Source organism: Cavia porcellus, unplaced genomic scaffold, assembly GCF_034190915.1.
Source record: "Cavia porcellus strain 051 isolate PalLab524CR breed Dunkin Hartley unplaced genomic scaffold, mCavPor4.1 scaffold_43, whole genome shotgun sequence".
NCBI classification, from domain to species: domain Eukaryota; kingdom Metazoa; phylum Chordata; class Mammalia; order Rodentia; family Caviidae; genus Cavia; species Cavia porcellus.
The window spans coordinates 395,873-414,790 of NW_026947526.1; the positions used below are offsets into that span (position 1 = coordinate 395,873).

An 18,918-nucleotide genomic window follows, 5' to 3' on the forward strand; every position below is an offset into this window, starting at 1 on the left:
GCCAGATCTTGGAAACAACCTAAGTGTCCATCAACTGACGAATGGATAAAAAAGTTATGGTGTTTTTATACAATGGAGAACTACTCAGCTATAAAGAATGATCACATTGACATATAAATAAATGGACACAGACTGAGACCATACTCATAAGTGAAATAAATCAAACTCACATGTATAAATACCAAATATATTCCCTAGTATAAGAAATGATAATACATAGAAGTATGTGGTAATCATGATACCCAATCATATTGGTTTAAATCCATATAATGTTTTCACTCATTAAGTGCAATGTTTTTACCCTGGGTTTTTTGATGTTAGTACAAAAAATAGCTGTTCTGAAGAAAATAACACATCATAAAAGCTAGTGCTGATTTAATATCATCTCCTTTGGAACTCCCATCAAGTTGTTGTACATGTTTCCACTGGATTTAAGATGTTGTATCTTAATATATTTTACTGTGATAGTATAAAAAATTTTTTACAGGCAAAGAGATAATATAGAAATTGTTGTTCATTTTCTGTTAACTGGCTCTAAATACCCTGTAATTCTTTCACTGTGTTGAATGGCTTCACACTGTCTTGATGTGATTGATTATATCTATAGTATAGTATACGAATGATTCTTCTATAGTATAGTATCTTCTATAGTATAGTATGTGATTGATTCTTTATATAGTATACAAAGTTATACTTAAATAAATCAAGGAAAGAGGCACTATGGTGACTAATATTATATTAGATTACCTGGTGGTGAAACCAAATGATGCTTTAATTGTTCAGTTCTGACCTGTGTTGTTCTATTACAATGTCTCTTTTATCTCGATCTCCACCTTTTTTAAAAAAAAATTCTACTTTTTTTCAATTAAAGGAAAGCTAAATTAAAAAATAGTGGGATTTATAATAGTAACTTTTTTATTTTCCTATTAACCTGATTTTAACCCCAGTATTGCTCTCCCCATCTTGTTCTGCCTGATTTTACTATATTCTATTTTGTTTGATAGTATCAAGTTTGAGGGTATAGGCAACCACTTTGTAAGCAATAAGATTTACTATGATGCCCATTATGGTTTGACTATTATCTTCTTTTGAAATTCTGTAAGGTCTCCAGTGTAGATTTTATTGGTCTTGTTCTGTACTGTTTTGATCAATTCTATTATACTTGATGATATAGGGAACTCTTTTTAAAAATACCAAGAGGCACAGTGGAAACCATTTTTGATCACCTGATATTCTATTTTTGCATCAAGTAGAATGCCCATCCTTATGTTCTAACCAACTCTGTTTTGTTAACTCACTTGAGGTTTTATTCTCTTCAAAAAAAAAAGTAATAAGAACTATGGGAGTAAAAAAAAAACCCAAAAGTGTAATTGTTATTGTGAAGAAGAGAGGAAAGGAAGGTGGTCTAAGGGAAGTAGGTGCCTGTTTGAGTGTGTAGGAAGGAAAACCATATTACTGAGCTTTGTTGGATCATTGAACGGACCTGTTTGCAATCTCGCTGTAGGAATGTTCACTTTATATGCTTTAATTTTATAATTTTGACAACTGTTTCTAAGAAGACAATATGTAACCTATTAACTAGTGATTTCTTACTGTATTTTTAATTGAAATTTTGTATTATTTGTACCCTTTTACTGCTTTGCTTTTTTATGTTCTTTTTTTCTCCTTAAATAAAAAAAATTAAACCTGGAATTTATATCTTTTATTTATTTATTTTTTGGTACTGGGGATCAAACTGATGACCTCACACTTGCCAGGCAGGGGCTTAAGCCACTGAGCTAAATCCCCAGCCCCCCAATATATATCTTTCACATCTTATCATCTTCAGAGTAGTTGCCTCTACTCTTGGACTTGATACCAGCAATCATACCAAATGTGAATAAAATCAGTCAAGGCCAAATAATGTTCAAACAAACCAGCTTAAAATAAGTTCAGTCATAGTAAGACAATGTTAGTAATACAGGATTTCAGTTTTAGTTAATAGGAAATTAAGGACAATTACCATCATGGTATAACCTGCCATTTTTGGGTTATCTCTCTGTGCCCTCAAATCTAATATGAGTAGGCAGACCAGAACAAAATATAATCAAAATAAACAGAGCAACAGAACTACTGTAGCTTTTAAATCTTGATACATTTTTAACAATGTGCTCTGCCTTCTTTTTTTATGCAGTTCCTCACCTTTCTCCTTCTCAGGATACTATTATTCACTGTTCAGAGTGATATTAGTTTAGTCTCTTATGTTCCATTTCAGCATACATAAAAATAAAGATGTCTACTGTGAAAAGAATGAGACACATTATGGTAATCATTATCCACTTCTCCAAAATCAGTCTTGAAGATCAAAAAAGCCTGCATTATCCTGTAATTATTTGATTAGCTCTATAATGTTCAGTATATATTCAATGCTTGTGAAGCTGCAAACAACTATTTTGAAGAAAACTAGAGACAATAAGATAGAAAATTAACATCTCAGTGGACTTGCTTTGAAACCTGTGTTTCCTTAACTTGTTTCCTTATGAACTGTTCTGTTTTGTCATGTTTAATCTTACCGTCTTTAAGACAAAAAACAAGTTTGTAGAACATATAAGCATATTAATAAGTTTTTGTTGGATCACTGAGGTGAACTGTTTGCAATGTCATTATTTGAATATCACTTTGTATGCTTTAATTTTGTAACTTGAACAGTTAATTCTAAGATGACAATATGTAACCAATCAACTAGTGATTTCTTATTGTTTATTTTTCAGACTTCTGTATTATTTCTACACTTTTTGGTTTTTTTCTTTAAATAAAAATAATTCACCAAAAATATAAAAATTAAGGTTTAAAGACAAAATATTAAGTACATAGACACTATCCATACTTGAAAGTGAAAAGTTTACCATTTCAGTTTACCATTTTTAGTTACAAGATGCCATGTTGAAGCACAAAGATACTTTAAAAATCTAAAGAGGTATAACTGATTAACTGAAAACCATACAAAATATGTACTTGAGTAGAGCTCCACTTCAGATTTGTCATTTCTGGAAAATTTGTGAAGAAATATTGACATCAAACTTCTGTATTGATTATTTCTTCAGGTCTACTTGGAATTTTTAAAGTAAACACATTTAAACTGTCTGAAGAGTGCTGATTTTTCTATATATTTAACAACAAACATGGATTGCCATATTTCTCACATTGTTCATGCACATAGGATCCAGTGAGTTCTTTCAGATATGTAACAATGATCATGTGTGCTGAGCGTATTCCCATAACACATAGGATTTATCTCTTGTGTGAGCTTCTTCACATATTTTACTTATAATCTGGCTGATGAAAGTGTCTCCACTTGCTTACGTAGCCAGTGGTTCTTCCTAGTGTGAATTCTTTCATATGTTTTGCAATGACTGTATGTGGTAAAAGCTTTGCCACATTATTATATTCATAGTGGAGTCACTGATATATTTTACAAAATCCATGTGTGGTGAAAGCTTTCCCACATTCTTGACATAAACAGGGTTTCTCAACATTTTAAATTTTTTCATGTATTGGACAAAGAGCATTTCTGCTGAAGCCTTTCCCACATTCCTTACATATATAAGTTTTCTGCCCAGGGTGAAGTTTTTCATGCATTATGCAATATGTACTTTTGCTCAAATATTCTCATGATGCTTGTATACACTGGTTCTATCTTGAGTGTGAACTTTCATGTTGCTTACAATGTCCAGGTTGGGTAAAAGCTTTCCCACATTGCTTACATATATAGGGTTTCTCTCCAGTGTGAATTCTTTCATGTTTCTTAAAATCTCCCCGTGTGTTAAAAGCTTTCCCACATTGCTTACATACATAGGGTTTCTCTCCAGTGTGAATTCTTTCATGTATTTTACAATTTGCCCATGTGTTAAAAGCTTTCCCACATTGCTTACATACATATGGTTTCTCTCCAGTGTGAATTCTTTCATGAACCTTACAATATGCACGTGTGTTAAAAGCTTTCCCACATTGCTCACATACATATGGTTTCTCTCCAGTGTGAATTCTTTCATGTTGCTTACAATTTCCATGTCGGGTAAAAGCTTTCCCACATTCCTTACATACATAGGGTTTCTCTCCAGTGTGAATTCTTTCATGTTTCTTAAAAATTCCCCATGTGTTAAAAGCTTTCCCACATTGCTTACATACATATGGTTTCTCTCCAGTGTGAATTCTTTCATGTTGCTTACAAAGTCCATGTCGGGTAAAAGCTTTCCCACATTGCTTACATACATATGGTTTCTCACCAGTGTGAATTCTTTCATGTTGCTTACAAGCTCCATGTTGGGTAAAACCTCTCCCACATTGCTTACATATATAGGGTTTCTCTCCCGTGTGAATTCTTTCATGTATTTTACAGTTTGCCCGTGTGTTAAAAGCTTTCCCACATTGTTTACATACATAGGGTTTCTCTCCAGTGTGAATTCTTTCATGTATTTTACAATTTGCCCATGTGTTAAAAGCTTTCCCACATTTCTTGCATACATATGGTTTCACTCCAGCGTGAAATCTTTCATGTTGCTTACAATGTCCAGATTTGGTGAAACCTTTTCCACATTGCTGACATACATAGGATTTCTCTCCACTGGAATATTTTTCATGGATCTGAAATTTGTGGTGTGTTTCTGCTTCTTTCACATTCACATTACCTTCTGCAGTACAAGGGAATACTTCTTTACACTGATTCCAAGATGTATGTCCATAGGATTTCCCTAGCTTGTCATTTCTGTAAAAAAACAACAACAACAAAAAAAAATCACATATCGGATTCATAACCATATTACTAAGTTTTTATTGGAGATATGAACAAAAATGTTTGCAGTCTTGCTGTTTGAATCCCCACATCATATGTTTCACTTTTGTATTTCATTAACTATTTCTATGAGCAGCATATGTAATCACTGTCTTTAGATTTCTTACTGTCTATTTTCACTTCGAAAGTGGTATCATTTCTACTTATTTTGGTTTTTTTTAGTCTTTCCTTACATTAAACAACAAAAAAGAAACATTCACAGTGAAATGGGTCTCAGTTTAGTGACTGCATTAATGTCAAGTTCTGTTTTTAATGCCTGCTAAGAAACTCTGACCATGAAGTAACAGATGGCCTTGTAAGACATGTTGAAAACAACCATTCCCAAAAGACTGGTACACACTTGGAAATCTTAAAATTTGGTACCTTTTGAAATGCAGAATCTTTAGCTTCACTTTGGGCATGGGTACATATGTGTATCATATACAGATCATTATGATATGTTTCCCCATCACAATCTCCCTTCTGTCCTTAACCTGTAGTTCCCTTTTCCATATAGTCAGTCTTACTTTTCTCTATTAACTCTTTCATTTCATTCCACAAATATATTTTGGTTTCTCATCTAAGAAAAACCCTGTGAACTTTTAGGTTTTATAGCTGAGCTATTTCACCGAATTGATGGGAGAAAGAACCACCTATTTCTTATGGCAAATGATGTTATATTCTTTATTTTTTGACATTATATAACACATATTTTTCTTTTCCATGCTGGGAATGAACAACAGCTATTAGCATAAAATCTATAGCTTTTTAAATCTGTTTTAAGAGATTTTCACTGATCATTAAGCTTTGAAGTTTGAACTTGAATTTGCAATTCTGCAAAATCTGATTCCTAGTGTGTTGGATTTACAAGAATGCACAATCACAAAGAGTGTATTAATGTTTTCCTTCTCCACAAATCCAGTGATAGATAGCTAAGCTTCTTCAAGACCTGATCTATTATAACTTGATCTGCTTTGTGCATGAGTAAGCATGTATCAGTATTTTATGTGCATTTTGAATTTTTAAAAATATATCCACGACAAGTATGAGGGGATCACTTTCTAGAGACAAGTGCACACTGATATTCAGAATGAGCGCACTTAACATTCTACCAGCCTTCTAAGAATTTTAGTCAGAATGGCTGATTCTTTAGAGCATGGCTTGGAAACACAAGAACTCCATTTTATTTCAAGTTCTATTGCAATCTAAGCAACTTTTAGATGATGAATGTGTTGTAGTCACATGTATATATGGGTAGAAAAACTGAAGAGAGAATGTCATAACTCAAAGTGTATGCCTTTCATACACATCTATAATCAAATGTCATACATTTTCTTGATTTAATCCACTCATTATACATACCCTAGCTTATACGTCTTTGGAGAATATTACTGACAATAAATTGAATGGTGCCTCATTTCTTTGGCGGTATTTTTTTGCTGACTCACTAATTACTCAGGAACATTCCTTCTCCTTATGAGTGTGAATTACCTTAAGTATCTCCAGTAAATTTTGCATTCTTTTTCAGCTTCCTGGATATCCCCAAGTGCTCCTGAATTGTAGACATAGAAATACCAGTGCTCATTAAAACAATACATACAAATTAATAGATTTTGTTTAGAGTTATGATATACTGTGTCCAGGTCTGAGCTATTTTTAAAAATATTTTCACATTGTTTTTAATGAAACAGCGACATACAACATTCTGACAGCATGAGTGACAAAAGTATTTTGTCATTACCTATTGCAGTCATGTTCCTAAAGGTTTCGCCCATCACGTCTCTGTAGAGGTTCTTTTGGGATGGACTCAGCAAAGTCCACTCCTCATTGCTGAAGTTCACGACCACATCCTCAAAGGTCACCACCTCCTAAAGGATCATACATATATTTCTCACACGAAGGTTGAGACACCAGGTTTGGGATATCTTAAATTCTCTCCTACAAATCTGAATCAAAAGCAAAATGTGGTTTTATATATCTATAATGCCAGCACTCAAAAGGCTGAGGCAGGATGGTTTCAGTGAGTTCAGGTCAATTCTAGGCCCTGAACTCAAAAGGATGAGGCAGGATGGTTTCAGTGAATTCAGGGCAATTCTAGGGTGTTCAAATCTAGCTGATATACATATAGAAAGCTTGTCTCAATAAAACAAAGCAAAACTAAACAAATACCAAACAAACAAGCTGAATGCAACCAAACAAAACAGCTGAATGAAAACTGATTTCTTCAAATTTAAATCCATGTCTTGGTCATTAATTTTGTGTATATACACATTTTTGAAGACAGCAAATTTGATGATAGATTGCAACCCACTGCTAATGTAACAGTGAAATAGGAGCACTGATGCTTGTGCTGAGTCACTGCAAAATTCCCTGTGTACTGTCTCTAATGCAGAGCTCACAGTGAGAAGCCTGCAGGACCAGCATTCACAAAGCACAGAGGTAGATAAATATCCCATGAATCAACTGGGAAGCCAAGCAAGCACCTCCCTTCCCTGGTAAGTGGTGGCAGTGTGGCAGACTGTGGACCATCAAGGGGGCAAACCAGCAACAGCTCCTGAGATCCATGCCATGCTGGAATTTAGGACACTTGGAAGGCAAGCAAGCACCACTTCTGCCTGGTAAGTGGCAGTCTGGCAGAATGTGGCCCTTCCAGTGGGAGAACTAGCAGCAGCTCCTGAGATCCACGCCACGTGGGAACTTAGGACGCTGTGAAACCAAACAACCGGCCTGTCTCCCTACTAAGCAATAGTGAACCTACTGATGCACGGCCTAGAATCAAACATCCCACTTCCCTACCCCTCTCCTCCTGTCACCCCCCCCCCCCGTTAGCAAATGGGAACCAGAAATCTGAGCGACTCCTGGGAAGCAGATGATAACAAATAAGGGGGATTTCCTTCTACTGTCTCTTTGAAGGCAAATATTTTTATTACTGTTTTGCTCTTTTCTGATTAATGGTATTGCTCTATTCAATATTCTGTTTTGATAAGTACTATAATGTTCTGTATTTCATCTCATTTTGATATACGTGTTTGAAAGAACAACTATTGGGGCTGAGGATTTAGCTCAGTGGCATAAGCACCTGCCTTGCAAGCAGACAGTCGTGGGCTCGATCCCCAGTACCGATAAAAAGGAAAAAGACAAAAAAAAAAAAAAAAAAAAAGAAAGAACAACTATTATAAAGATAATAAAATATACTGTGATACCCATTATTGTTATCGCAGTAACCAGTTGTGAAGTTGTGTACCAATTTCACTGTATGATCTTAGTTGGCCTTATTCTGCCTTGTTCTGTTGTATTTTACCACTTTCAAAATTAAAAAAAAAAAAACTCATCAATCACTTTGATAATGTCTCTTCAAATCTCATTTAGACCAGTGAGTACTTTGTTCTTAATATACTTCAGCAGCATTTTGAAACGTGAATTTGGTTTCATAGAACAAAACATACATAACATCCAATATGGTACATAAATAACTCAAATGTTAGTGGAAAATGCTGTTTTTAAAAAAATAAGTATGTAAAATGGAACGAGGCCCAATCTGTAATTTATAGCTCACTTTCACCAAGCGTTCACTTTCAATTTAGATATAAGGAATATATCTTGTGAGGCTGGTGAAGGACTTCTTCCTTGAATTTGGGGCTATCCTAAGTTACAGAGCTGTCTAAAATAGAGAAATCCTGACTGTGACACCCCACAGACAAAGTAAAACTTGAAAAGAGACTGCATAAGACACCTTTGGTTTGTTTTTAAAAATTATAGCCATATAATATGGAAAAATTCCAACAATATTCAACACTTTCTGGAAAACAATGTGGATATCTTCCATACAACAAAGAAAACACTTTCATAGTTGGGTATTTAGCTCAGTGGCATGAACGCCTGCCTGGAAAGCATAGGTCATGTGTTCGATCCTTGGTACAAAAAAAATCCACATTTTACCTTCATGACACTTGGGCATAAATAGAGATAATCCAAATTAGATCTCAAGTATGGAACAGAAAATTCATGGGTTGGCAAGGATGTGAAATACTGATTGTTGCCAGAGCTGGTGTTGATCACCTCAAGGAAGCAATCAGAACCCAACTTTAACTTCACACTTACTCTATGAACTACCTGAATGTCAGTGAAGACCCTCTCTGTTGTATGTCCTGCTATTGGCTTCATGCACTCTGTCAGTCACTTGCACATCCTTTCCACGCTCCCCTGATCCATCCTCAGCAGGAACCCCTTCATGCCTAACTATTGATACCACTGCAAAATTTCTGTTTAGAGCTTCTCCTTTACACCACTTAGTAAATTCCAAGGCAGAGCATTTCCAAGCCACTAAATCAGCTCTTAATTCAGAGATGACACACCTTTTCCTTTCCATTCAGAAGGAAATCACGTGTATATGTCCATGCAAATGCCTAAATTTCAGCATTTTTGATGAGAATTTAACCGGTAGCCCTTTCTGGAATTTGTACTTCACAAATTTTTACCCCGTCCTTGATAACACTTTCATATTTGCTTCATTTTTCTCAGACTTCAAAACTTTATGGTTGTTCTCACAAACCTAGTGTGTGAGCAAGGGTGCCACCTAAATAATTATGTTCAGAAATTATTTTGCACTGATCTGTATAATACACAGGAGTTCACAACTTGTTTGGCAAGCCTTTCTCCACTGAGGCACACTACTACATATCTCTGAATTCTCAGGACCTTTTTCACTACCTGTCATGTGGATGGAAATAGGAGAACATACTATAAATTTAGGAGATCACTATAAATCCAAAAAAGCCCAAGTTTAAGTTGAGCCATTGTGGCTATGAGGCCCTGCATTACAGACATTAATAAACTCCGGACATTCTAGATCTGCTACTCTGAGGAAAGGGAGCAGAGACCTAGCTCATTACTGCTCTACAAACTACAAAAAGCATCATAGTCAGGGTCTTCCCAAGCTCCTTCCAGTGCCTAAGATTGTGGAGTTACCAGGCTAGCAATGAATTTCAAAGATGATACTTGAGTCTACTGCTGTCATAGTGAAGCCAGGGTTCTGGGGACACCAAATCACCCTTACCAACAGCAAGAGGCAAAAGAAACAGTGAATGACCCATGGTCAATGCTGGAGGACCTCAGGAGCTGAAGCTAAGTAAATACCTGGGGCTCCAGACACTGGAACTACTCCTAAATACTTGTAACTGGTTTCACACAATCCACCCTACTTCTGGGCTCCCATCCACAACCTCACTATTCCATGGTTCCAGGATCTCTCAGGATCTTTGCTAATCAGGCCACAGGACATCAAAGTACTAAATGAGATCCAGCAAGCATTTTGGTACCAGTATTATACTCAGAACAGATAAATCATCCTGAGACACTGGAAGAGACAGAAGTCACAGCCAGCAATGCCCCTCCTGATTGGACAGTTCATATAGCCTGCCCCTTCATCACTGATTGACTCCTGCTCTACTGCCTTCCTTCTGAGTCAACAATATACAGGGAAAGGAACCCCTTCCTGCAAGAGAGAATCCCAAATGATAGACTGTAGTGCAGAGACTTCTGGAGCTGCCATTCTTCTACAGTGGTGAACTGAGTTAGACAGAGGAGTGTTTGTACTGAAGAGCTTTACCTCAGGCTTTTAATTTTCAAATCCATTTTATTTCAAGGAAAAAAGAGCACATCAACTAAAATTGAATTTCAAAACATGTCAATCAGAGGGCAACACTGGTATATACATTGCACATTGTCATCCCCAGATCATTCACCCAGAGCACAAGACATCTCTAATCAATTTTCAAAAAAGTACTGTTACAGGCAACTGAGTTACTTAAATACTCTTGACATGAACCAAGGTTAGGTCCTCCAAGGAGCTAATGCAGGAAACCAGATAACTTGCAACTATGGGGAAGACTGACACCTCATGCTATGGGCCAAGGCTCAAGACAATGATAAACAAATTCATCCATATTCTAAGGATAGATATTCTAAATAGTTCCCTTGCACTCTGAGGAAGTTAGGAGTCACCATTGAAAGAAATATATCCTTATCCTAATGACTGACATTCTGAATAGTTCCTGTCATACTGAGGAACTCAGAAGTCACCCTGCCAAACCGCTAAAGGAAGAGTCACAGCTGCCTAAGAATGTCTGCTTTCTATGTGACTCCCTTCCCCCCTTGTTCCCAATTTAATCAGCTTTATATGAACTTAATAATCCTATTGGCTACCATAGCTCTGACCCATCTTATGCCCATCTGCATTGTGAGTTCCTAGTTTTCCCCACCTTAAACTCACTTCACCACATGATTTTATTCTATAAAGGTCCCTAGAAAGGACAGTGTTTAGCAACCTGCTCAGGACCCCTTCTCTCTCTCAGGCAGCTTTCTTTCTCTCAATAAGTACATTCTTAATTTTGATTTCTTCATTCCAATCAAAGGATGTACTTCAAAGTGTTTTACCCTAGAAACAATTGCAGGATCTCATGGTGGTAGTTCAAAGTGGAAGAAGGTGAAATCAGGGATGCTTACTCATATGGCCACTTCCTCTATTCCTCTTAATTACAACTTCCTCTTTCTTTCCCTGGGGCCTAATGAAAAGTCCCATCAGCTACTGCATGACATCAATCTCCCCTCAGGCACCACATCCAGTCAAAATCCACATATACCCCATAACCCCATAGTCAGTTGGAAAAAAAAAAGCCAAACACTTAGGGGCTGTGGGCTCCTCTCCACATTCTTTAAGTAAAAGGCCATTTTTACATTTCTTATATTCTGCTTCTCTACTGTGCTAATTTATCTCCTCAGTAACTTCAGTAATCTAATCCATTTTAAACCTATCTCACCATACAATTTTATTCTATAAAATTCCTAGAAAAGACAGAGTCCTTTGCTACCAGCTCTGAACCCCTCCTGTTTCTCCCAGACAGAAGCTTTCTGATAGGATTTTTGGTGTAATCAAGAAGATAATATAAAGTCAAAATGGCCTTTATTCTAAGAATATGGAGAGAACCCCATGACCACTGGAGGTCTGGCTTTTTCTTCTGGAAAAATGTGGGTGGCATACAAGTAGTTTTTGACTTGGTTGGTGGTTAAAGTTGTCATTGCTGATATGCAAGTAGCAGATTGAGATTCCTTCCTTGCCATAGGTAGCTTGAATAGGGAAAAGGAAAGTCACTTCAAGGTAAAAGTCCCCTGGTTCCACCTCGACTTCCAAAATATCCTATTTAGAGCAAAATATTATCACTTTCTTTCTCTCAATAAATATATTCTGCTCTTCAACTCTGTTGTTCCTAAAATTCATTCTTGTGTTTTAGAGAACACAAGCTCATACCAGACATAGAAGGTCAGGAATTTCATTCCACTTTATCACAGTATGGCTGCCTGTATTTCTAACTAACTCAGCTGCCTGTAACTTTAAGAATTGTTTATCAATTTGACTTGGAGCAATTGTAGCAAATAAAATGTTCTTAATGGATATAGGGAAATATATCATTAAATTGAAAAAATGATTATCACAGTGTTTCTAGCTAGCATCAGCCAACATTTTCAATTTTCAAGTTTTTGGGAAAACAAAAAATAAAAACAACTCAGAAAATAGCAATCCTATAGGGGACAGAATATCATTCACTGTAGTTGCCATGTTATCTGCAGGTATTTCATAGATCACAAAAGAAACATTGAGCCTATTAAATACCAAGTATCAGTTTCAATAAATGTGCTCATAGCACTGCATCAATGACAACTGTGATTTTTTTTTTCTGTATGAGGGATTGAACTCATGACCTTGTGCTCTCCAGGCAGCTTCTTGTATCACTGAGCTCAATCCCCCGCCCAAACAACTTTAGATACTAAATATGACTATCAACAATGTTTAATTTGCCACTGACATATTTAGTATAAATTTTGTAAACCTACATTTTAACAAATGCAATTATTTTCTTTCCTTGCAGTTTGAATTACTGTTATTTTTAGGTGCTAGGGATCAAAGTTACAATCTACCACTATCAAGGCAGGCGTTTCTGTCTGCTGAGCTAAATCCCTGGAGTGTATTAATGAATAATTCACTTTATTCATTCAAATAGTACTGTGATTTTAGCAAAGCTTTTCAATGTAGACAGAAGTTGATATACAATCCGAGAGGAACAGGAACCTCAAAGAGTCAATGCAAAAAAAATAAATACAACAATCACTGCTACAGGCACAGCTGAAGAAAGCCAGACTTGAAGGTGAAGATGCTGTGACCATGTCTACATGCTCCTGAATAGAAAAACAACAGCTTGAAATGTACTACAGTTACCACCACCTCCTCCAGGAAGTGCAGATAGGCATCAATTACCATACTCAATGACCAGAACAACTGGACTATTGTTCCCACAAAATGCCTTGGCTCTTTCCACATACCTTTTCTGGCTAACTTGTTCCCCTGATGAATAATATTAGTTAAGCACCTATAAGCTTATAGATTGATTGTAGTTTGAGACCCACAGTTTGCCCACATTGTGACTATCCTGTTTAAATGATCCCTGACAATATGACTGTGGCCAAAACACTGAAGACAACTGCTGAAAATTCAGAGCTATTCTCTCTTTTTTTCTAAGACAATTTTTGAACTTTTTTGGTTTGTGACTTCATTTCTCAATGTTGTCAGCCATTAAAGGGTGCATTTGATATCAAGCAGGGCAGGATTATATTTCTATTATCTCAATTTAAATATGAAATGTCTGCTAAAGGCATTGTTCCAAAGCCTGAATTTCAAGCTGTTTGTTTGCCCTGAGTTTAACATTTCCATGAGCTTTTAGAAATCCTCATTCTAGTAAAATGTAAAAGTATTGGAGGAAGGAGGTCACTGCTGTGCTGTAGCAAAATAGGTGCCATTCTTAAGCCTGTTTTTGTCACTGCCTCCTGAATGCCACTGCATGCCACTACCTGGCCTTCTTTCCTCTGCCAGCATCATTCAATAATTCCCATTTTACATAAGTCAAATTTCACTCAGCTCTATTTTTGTTTGTTTTCAATAGTCTTTCTGTCTACTTTGTTTTTTTTTTCATTTTAGTTTTTGATTTAAATACATAGTCTCACTTTGGAGTTCTGGACAGCCTTGCACTCACTATGCAGGTTAGGCTGTCATTGAATACAGGCCCATTCTCCTGTTTCAGCTTCTTCGTTGTTTGGAAAATAGGTGGGCATTATAGCACATGGTGTTTGTCTTTTTTCTCCTTTCTTTTTCACAATTATTCTTTCATTTCAGTGGCACTGTCATTTAATCCTGAGGTGTGCTTGTGTCAGTAAAGGTTTCTGCAGCTTGAGGTGAGTTTGTGAACAAAAATATAGGAAGCCAATATAGGAACCCAATTGAGAAATGTGGAATTTCGTAGCTGGTCTCTAGACAACCTGTATACAGAACCCCCACCCCCATATCAGGATCTAAACAAGAGGCTCTGAACTGGAAAGTTACAGATGTTTTAAAAGATAGAATCACAAAAAGATCGTGTTGGAAATCATTTAGATAGAATCTTATAATAATGGTTGGATGACAACTGTATTCTGCTTCTTTTGTTGAGCAGGTTAATTTTTTTCTTTGGGTACAGCTCATTTTGCTTTTCTCCTGGGACTTCAACACTGAGTAATTTTCCATTTTTCTTGGTGAAATACAGGGCACTAGTTAAATTCAAAGCTCAAGATGGCATCTATTATGCCAAGCTACAACACAGCTAAGTTACAAGTCTCAATATTTTCTAGGGTAAAAACACACATATCTATAATCTGAACACTCAAGAGGCTGAGGCAGGAGTGCTGCTTTGAAGTTAGGGCAATTCTGTTCTCCATATAGGGTTCAAATCTAGCTGATATACATAGAGAAAACTTGTCTCAATAAAACAAAACTAAACTAAACAAATAAAATCAAACAAAACAGCTGAATGGAGACTGATTTCTTCAATCTTAATTCCACATCTTGGGGATTAATTTTTGGTATATACACATTATTTGAGACACCAAATTTGATGCTATATTGCAACTCACAGCTAATGTAACAGCCAAATAGGAGCACTCATTCTTATGCTGAGTCACTGCAAGAGTCCCTGTGCACTGTCTCTAAAGCAGAGCTCATAGTGAGAGCCTGCAGGACCAGCATCCATAAAGCACAGAGGCAGACAAATATCTCATGAATCACTTTGATATACTAACAATGATATCTCTTCAAATCTCATTTAGGCCACTGAGTCCTTTGTTCTTAATATACTTAAGCAGCATTTTGATATTTAAATTTGGTTTCATAGAACAAAACATAAATAACATCAAATATGATACATAATTAATAACTCAAATGTTCATGGAAAACTGCTGTATGTAAAAAATGTATAAACAATGAAACCAGGTACAAGTTTCAAATTAGAGCTCAGTGTCACCAAGTGATCACTCTCCATTCAGATACAAGAAATATATCTTGGGAGGCTGATGCAGGAGAACTTCCTTGAATTTGGGGCTAGCCTAAGTTACAGAGCTGTCTGAAATAGAGAAACCCTGACTGAGACACCCCACAGACAATGTGAAACTTGAAAAGTGACTGCATACGACACCTTTGGTTTGCTTTAAAAATTATATCCATACAGTATAGAAAAATTCCACAATATTCAACATTTTCTGAGGAACAGTGTTGATATCATACATAGTATACAGAAAATACTTTCAGAGCTGGGTATTTAGCTCAGCAGCATGAACACCTACCTAGCAAGCTTGAGATCATGAATTCGATCCCTGTTACAAAAAAAATTCAAATTTCACCTTCATGACACTGGGTCATAATTAGAGATAATCAAAATTAGATTTCAAGTGAAGAACACAGAATTCATGGGTTGACAAGGATGTGGAATACTGATTCTTACCAGAACTGGTGTTATTCACCTCAAGGAAGAAATCAGAAGCCAACTTTAACTTCATGCTTACCCTAAGAACTACCTGACTTTCAGGGAAGACCCTCTCTGTTGTATGTCCTGCTATTGACAAACTGCATCCTGCCAGTCACTTCCACATCCTTTCCATGCTCGTCTGATCCACCCTAAGCAGATAACCATTCACGACTAAGCTATTGATATCCCTACACAATTTCAATTTATGACATCTCCTTTATACCACTTAGCAAAGTCCATTCAGAGCATTTCCATATTTAAACAATGTATATGATCATCCAAGCTATTAAATCACCTCTTAATTCAGAGATGACACCCATATTCCTTTCCATTCAGAAGAATATAATGTGTATAAGTTCATGCAAATGACTAAATTTAGGCATTTTTCAAAGAGAATTTAACAGGCAGCCCTTTCTGGAATTTGTCCTTAGCAAACACACTTTACCCTGCCCTTGATGACACATTTATATCTGCTTCCTTTTTCTCAAAATTTAAACCTCTATGGATGTTCTCCCAAACATCATCTATGAGCACATGTGTCACATAAAGTATGTTCAGAAATTCTTTGCATTGTTCTGTATAATACACAGCAGTTTATCCGGTGTTTGGGAAGCCTTCCTCCACTGAGGCACATCACTACACATCTTTGAATTCTCAGAACCTTTACCTCCACCTTTCATGTGCATGGAAATATGAGAACATAGTATAAATTTAGGCGATCACAAAATACATAACTGCATAAGTTTAAGGAGAGCAGTTGTGGCTATGAGGTCCTGCATCACAGACATTTATAAACTTCTGGCTTCCAGATTTGTTGCTGACAGAAATGAGGGCAGAGACCTAGCTTATTACACCTGCACCCAGCTTGAAACCACATTGGAATCAGGGTCTCCTCATGCCCTTTCCTGGGCCCAGACTGTTGGAGGAACAAGGGCAGCAGGCGATTTCAAAAATGGCATTGTGGCCTGGTGGTATCACAGTGGCAACAGTGTTCTAGGGACCCAGAACTGTCCTGGCACCAGCGAGAGGTAAAAGGGACAGAGGATGACTCACTGCTAGCACTAGAGGACCTCAGGATCTGAGGCTAAGCACACAGGCTCTAGACAGCACAGCTGCTTCTCACCACTTCTTTTTGTTGTTGTTGTTGTTCTTTTTCCTTTTTTTTGGTAGGGGAGATCAAACTCATGACTGCCTGCTTTTAAGGCAGGCACTTATGCCGCTGAGCTAAACCCCCAGCCCCTTCTCACCACTTCTAACTAGTCTCAAACGGATTCCATCCCATTTCACTGCTCCCATCCCATAACATCACCATTGTGTAGTTTGGAGATCTCCCAGGTTCTTTCTAAGCAGTCCACGGAGAACAGAAGCAAAAAATAGTGGTCTAGCAAGCATCTAGTGCTCCCTTTTTTGCCCTGGCCTTGCAATGGACGCCATGATACCGGAAGAGACCGCCTACCTTGGCCCGCTTGATTGGACAGTTTTTACAGCCGGCCTCTTCATCACTGATTGGCTCCTGCTCTCCTGCCTGCCTTCCCCACCAAGAATAATGACAGAAAAAAAATCCACCCTGTAACTGTGGGTCCCCAATGAAACATGGTGGAGGCTTCTGGAGCTGGCTGTTTTCTGGAATGTTGATCTCAGCTCATTTGATGAGTATTTGCACTGAAAGTCTTTACCTCAGTCCTTGTTTTTTCTCCCAAATCCACTTTATTTGAAAGTTAAAAAGTAAAAAATGTGGTCCAGGGATTTACTTAAGCGCCTGCCTGGCAAGCTAGAGGTCATGCATTCCATCCAAGATCTGGCTACCACAAACTGTGCTGCTATAAACGTGGGTGCACATATATCACTGTGGTATGATGATTTTTATTCTTTTGGGTAGATACCCAGAAGAAGAATACCTGAGTTGAGTGGGACCTGTAGACCTAGTTTGTGTGGAATCTCCACACTGATTTCCACAGTGATTGCTTTACCACCAACAATGGAGAAAGGTTCCTTTTCCCCCAACAACCCCTCCAGCATTCGTTATTGCTTGATTTCTTGACAGTAGATATTTTTTCTGGGGCAAGGTGACATATCAGTGTTATTTAATTTGCAATTGTTAAATGATGAGTGATACAGAGCATTATATCACATATTTATTTGCTGTTTCTATTTCTTCATCTGAGAACTGTATTTCACCTCAGATGCACATTTTTGGATTGGGTCTTTAAATCTGAGAAGACTGAAATTTTTAGTTTTCTGTGCTCTCAATAGTAATACTTTGTCTGAGGAACAGTTGGCAAACATTTTCTCCCACGTTGTGCATTGTCTTTTCAGTCTGTTAGTGATTTCTCTTGCTGTTAAAAAGCTTTTCATTAGGGTAAAATTCTCTCTTAATTCTTTGATTTTTGCTGTTCAATCCAAGTTTTCTTCATGAAGTCTTTGCTTAAGTCAATGTCTTTAAGAGTTTTACTTACTCTATCTTGCAGCAGATTTAATGTTTCTGTTTTAATATAAGATCTTTGATCTATTCTGATCTGAGCTTAATACACGTTGAAAGATAATATTCAGAATTTATAGAGCCTGGTTTTCCAGCACCATTTATTAAACAGGATGCTTTTCTTCCATTGACTTTTTGCACCTTTGTCAAAGATAAGATGGTTTAGTGGTCTGGGGTTGTTTCTCCATCTTCTAATTTGTTCCTTTGATCTTTGGGTCTGGTTTTGTTTGTTTTGTTTTTTGTCAGTACCACACCTTTTTTTTTTAAATCACAATACATTTATAGTATAATTTCAAGTCAGGGATTTGATGAACCCTATCTTTCCTTTGTTGCCCAGGATCACCTTTGCTACTTTAGGTCTCTTCTGGTTCCAGATGAATTTTCGGATTTATTTTATGTAGTAATTTGAGATATGCTATGCGTTTTTGATTGGGATTGCACTGAATCTGTACAATAGCTTTGGAAGATGGTCATTTCACTGTATTGAATTTCCCTACCCAAGACTATGAGATAGCTCTTCATTTTAGAATGTCTTCTTCAATCTCCTTGTTGAGAGTACTGTAGTTTACAGTGTAGAGGTCATTTACATCCTTTGTTAGATTGATTCCTAAGTATTTCATTTTGTTGGATGCTATTGTAAAAGTTATTGTTTCCTTGATTTCTCTTTCCATGAGTTTTTTATTCTTGTTTATGAAGTCTATTGATTGTTGAGTGTTGCCTTTGTAACCAGCTATATTACTGAATTT

At 36.8% G+C, this 18,918-nt stretch overlaps 1 protein-coding gene across 1 annotated transcript; it reads right to left on the reverse strand.

Annotated features, from left to right (window-relative positions):
- Positions 1-206: 206 nt before the first annotated feature.
- LOC134474924 (zinc finger protein 709-like) lies at positions 207-17,127 on the reverse strand. The gene is made up of 4 exons (XM_063244008.1): positions 17,003-17,127; positions 6,552-6,678; positions 6,302-6,362; positions 207-4,744 (listed from the first exon to the last, which is right to left on the reverse strand). The coding sequence occupies exons 1-4, from the start codon at positions 17,003-17,005 to the stop codon at positions 3,673-3,675; spliced, it is 1,263 nt and encodes a 420-aa protein (XP_063100078.1). The 5' UTR covers positions 17,006-17,127; the 3' UTR covers positions 207-3,672.
- Positions 17,128-18,918: the final 1,791 nt, after the last annotated feature.

Coding starts and splice junctions, on each gene's coding strand:
- LOC134474924 (XM_063244008.1), bottom strand. Junction 6,363..6,551: donor TAGGAACATGACTGCAATAG/GTAATGACAAAA, acceptor TCTACAATTCAG/GAGCACTTGGGGATATCCAG. Junction 4,745..6,301: donor ATTTACTGGAGATACTTAAG/GTAATTCACACT, acceptor GTTTTTTTACAG/AAATGACAAGCTAGGGAAAT.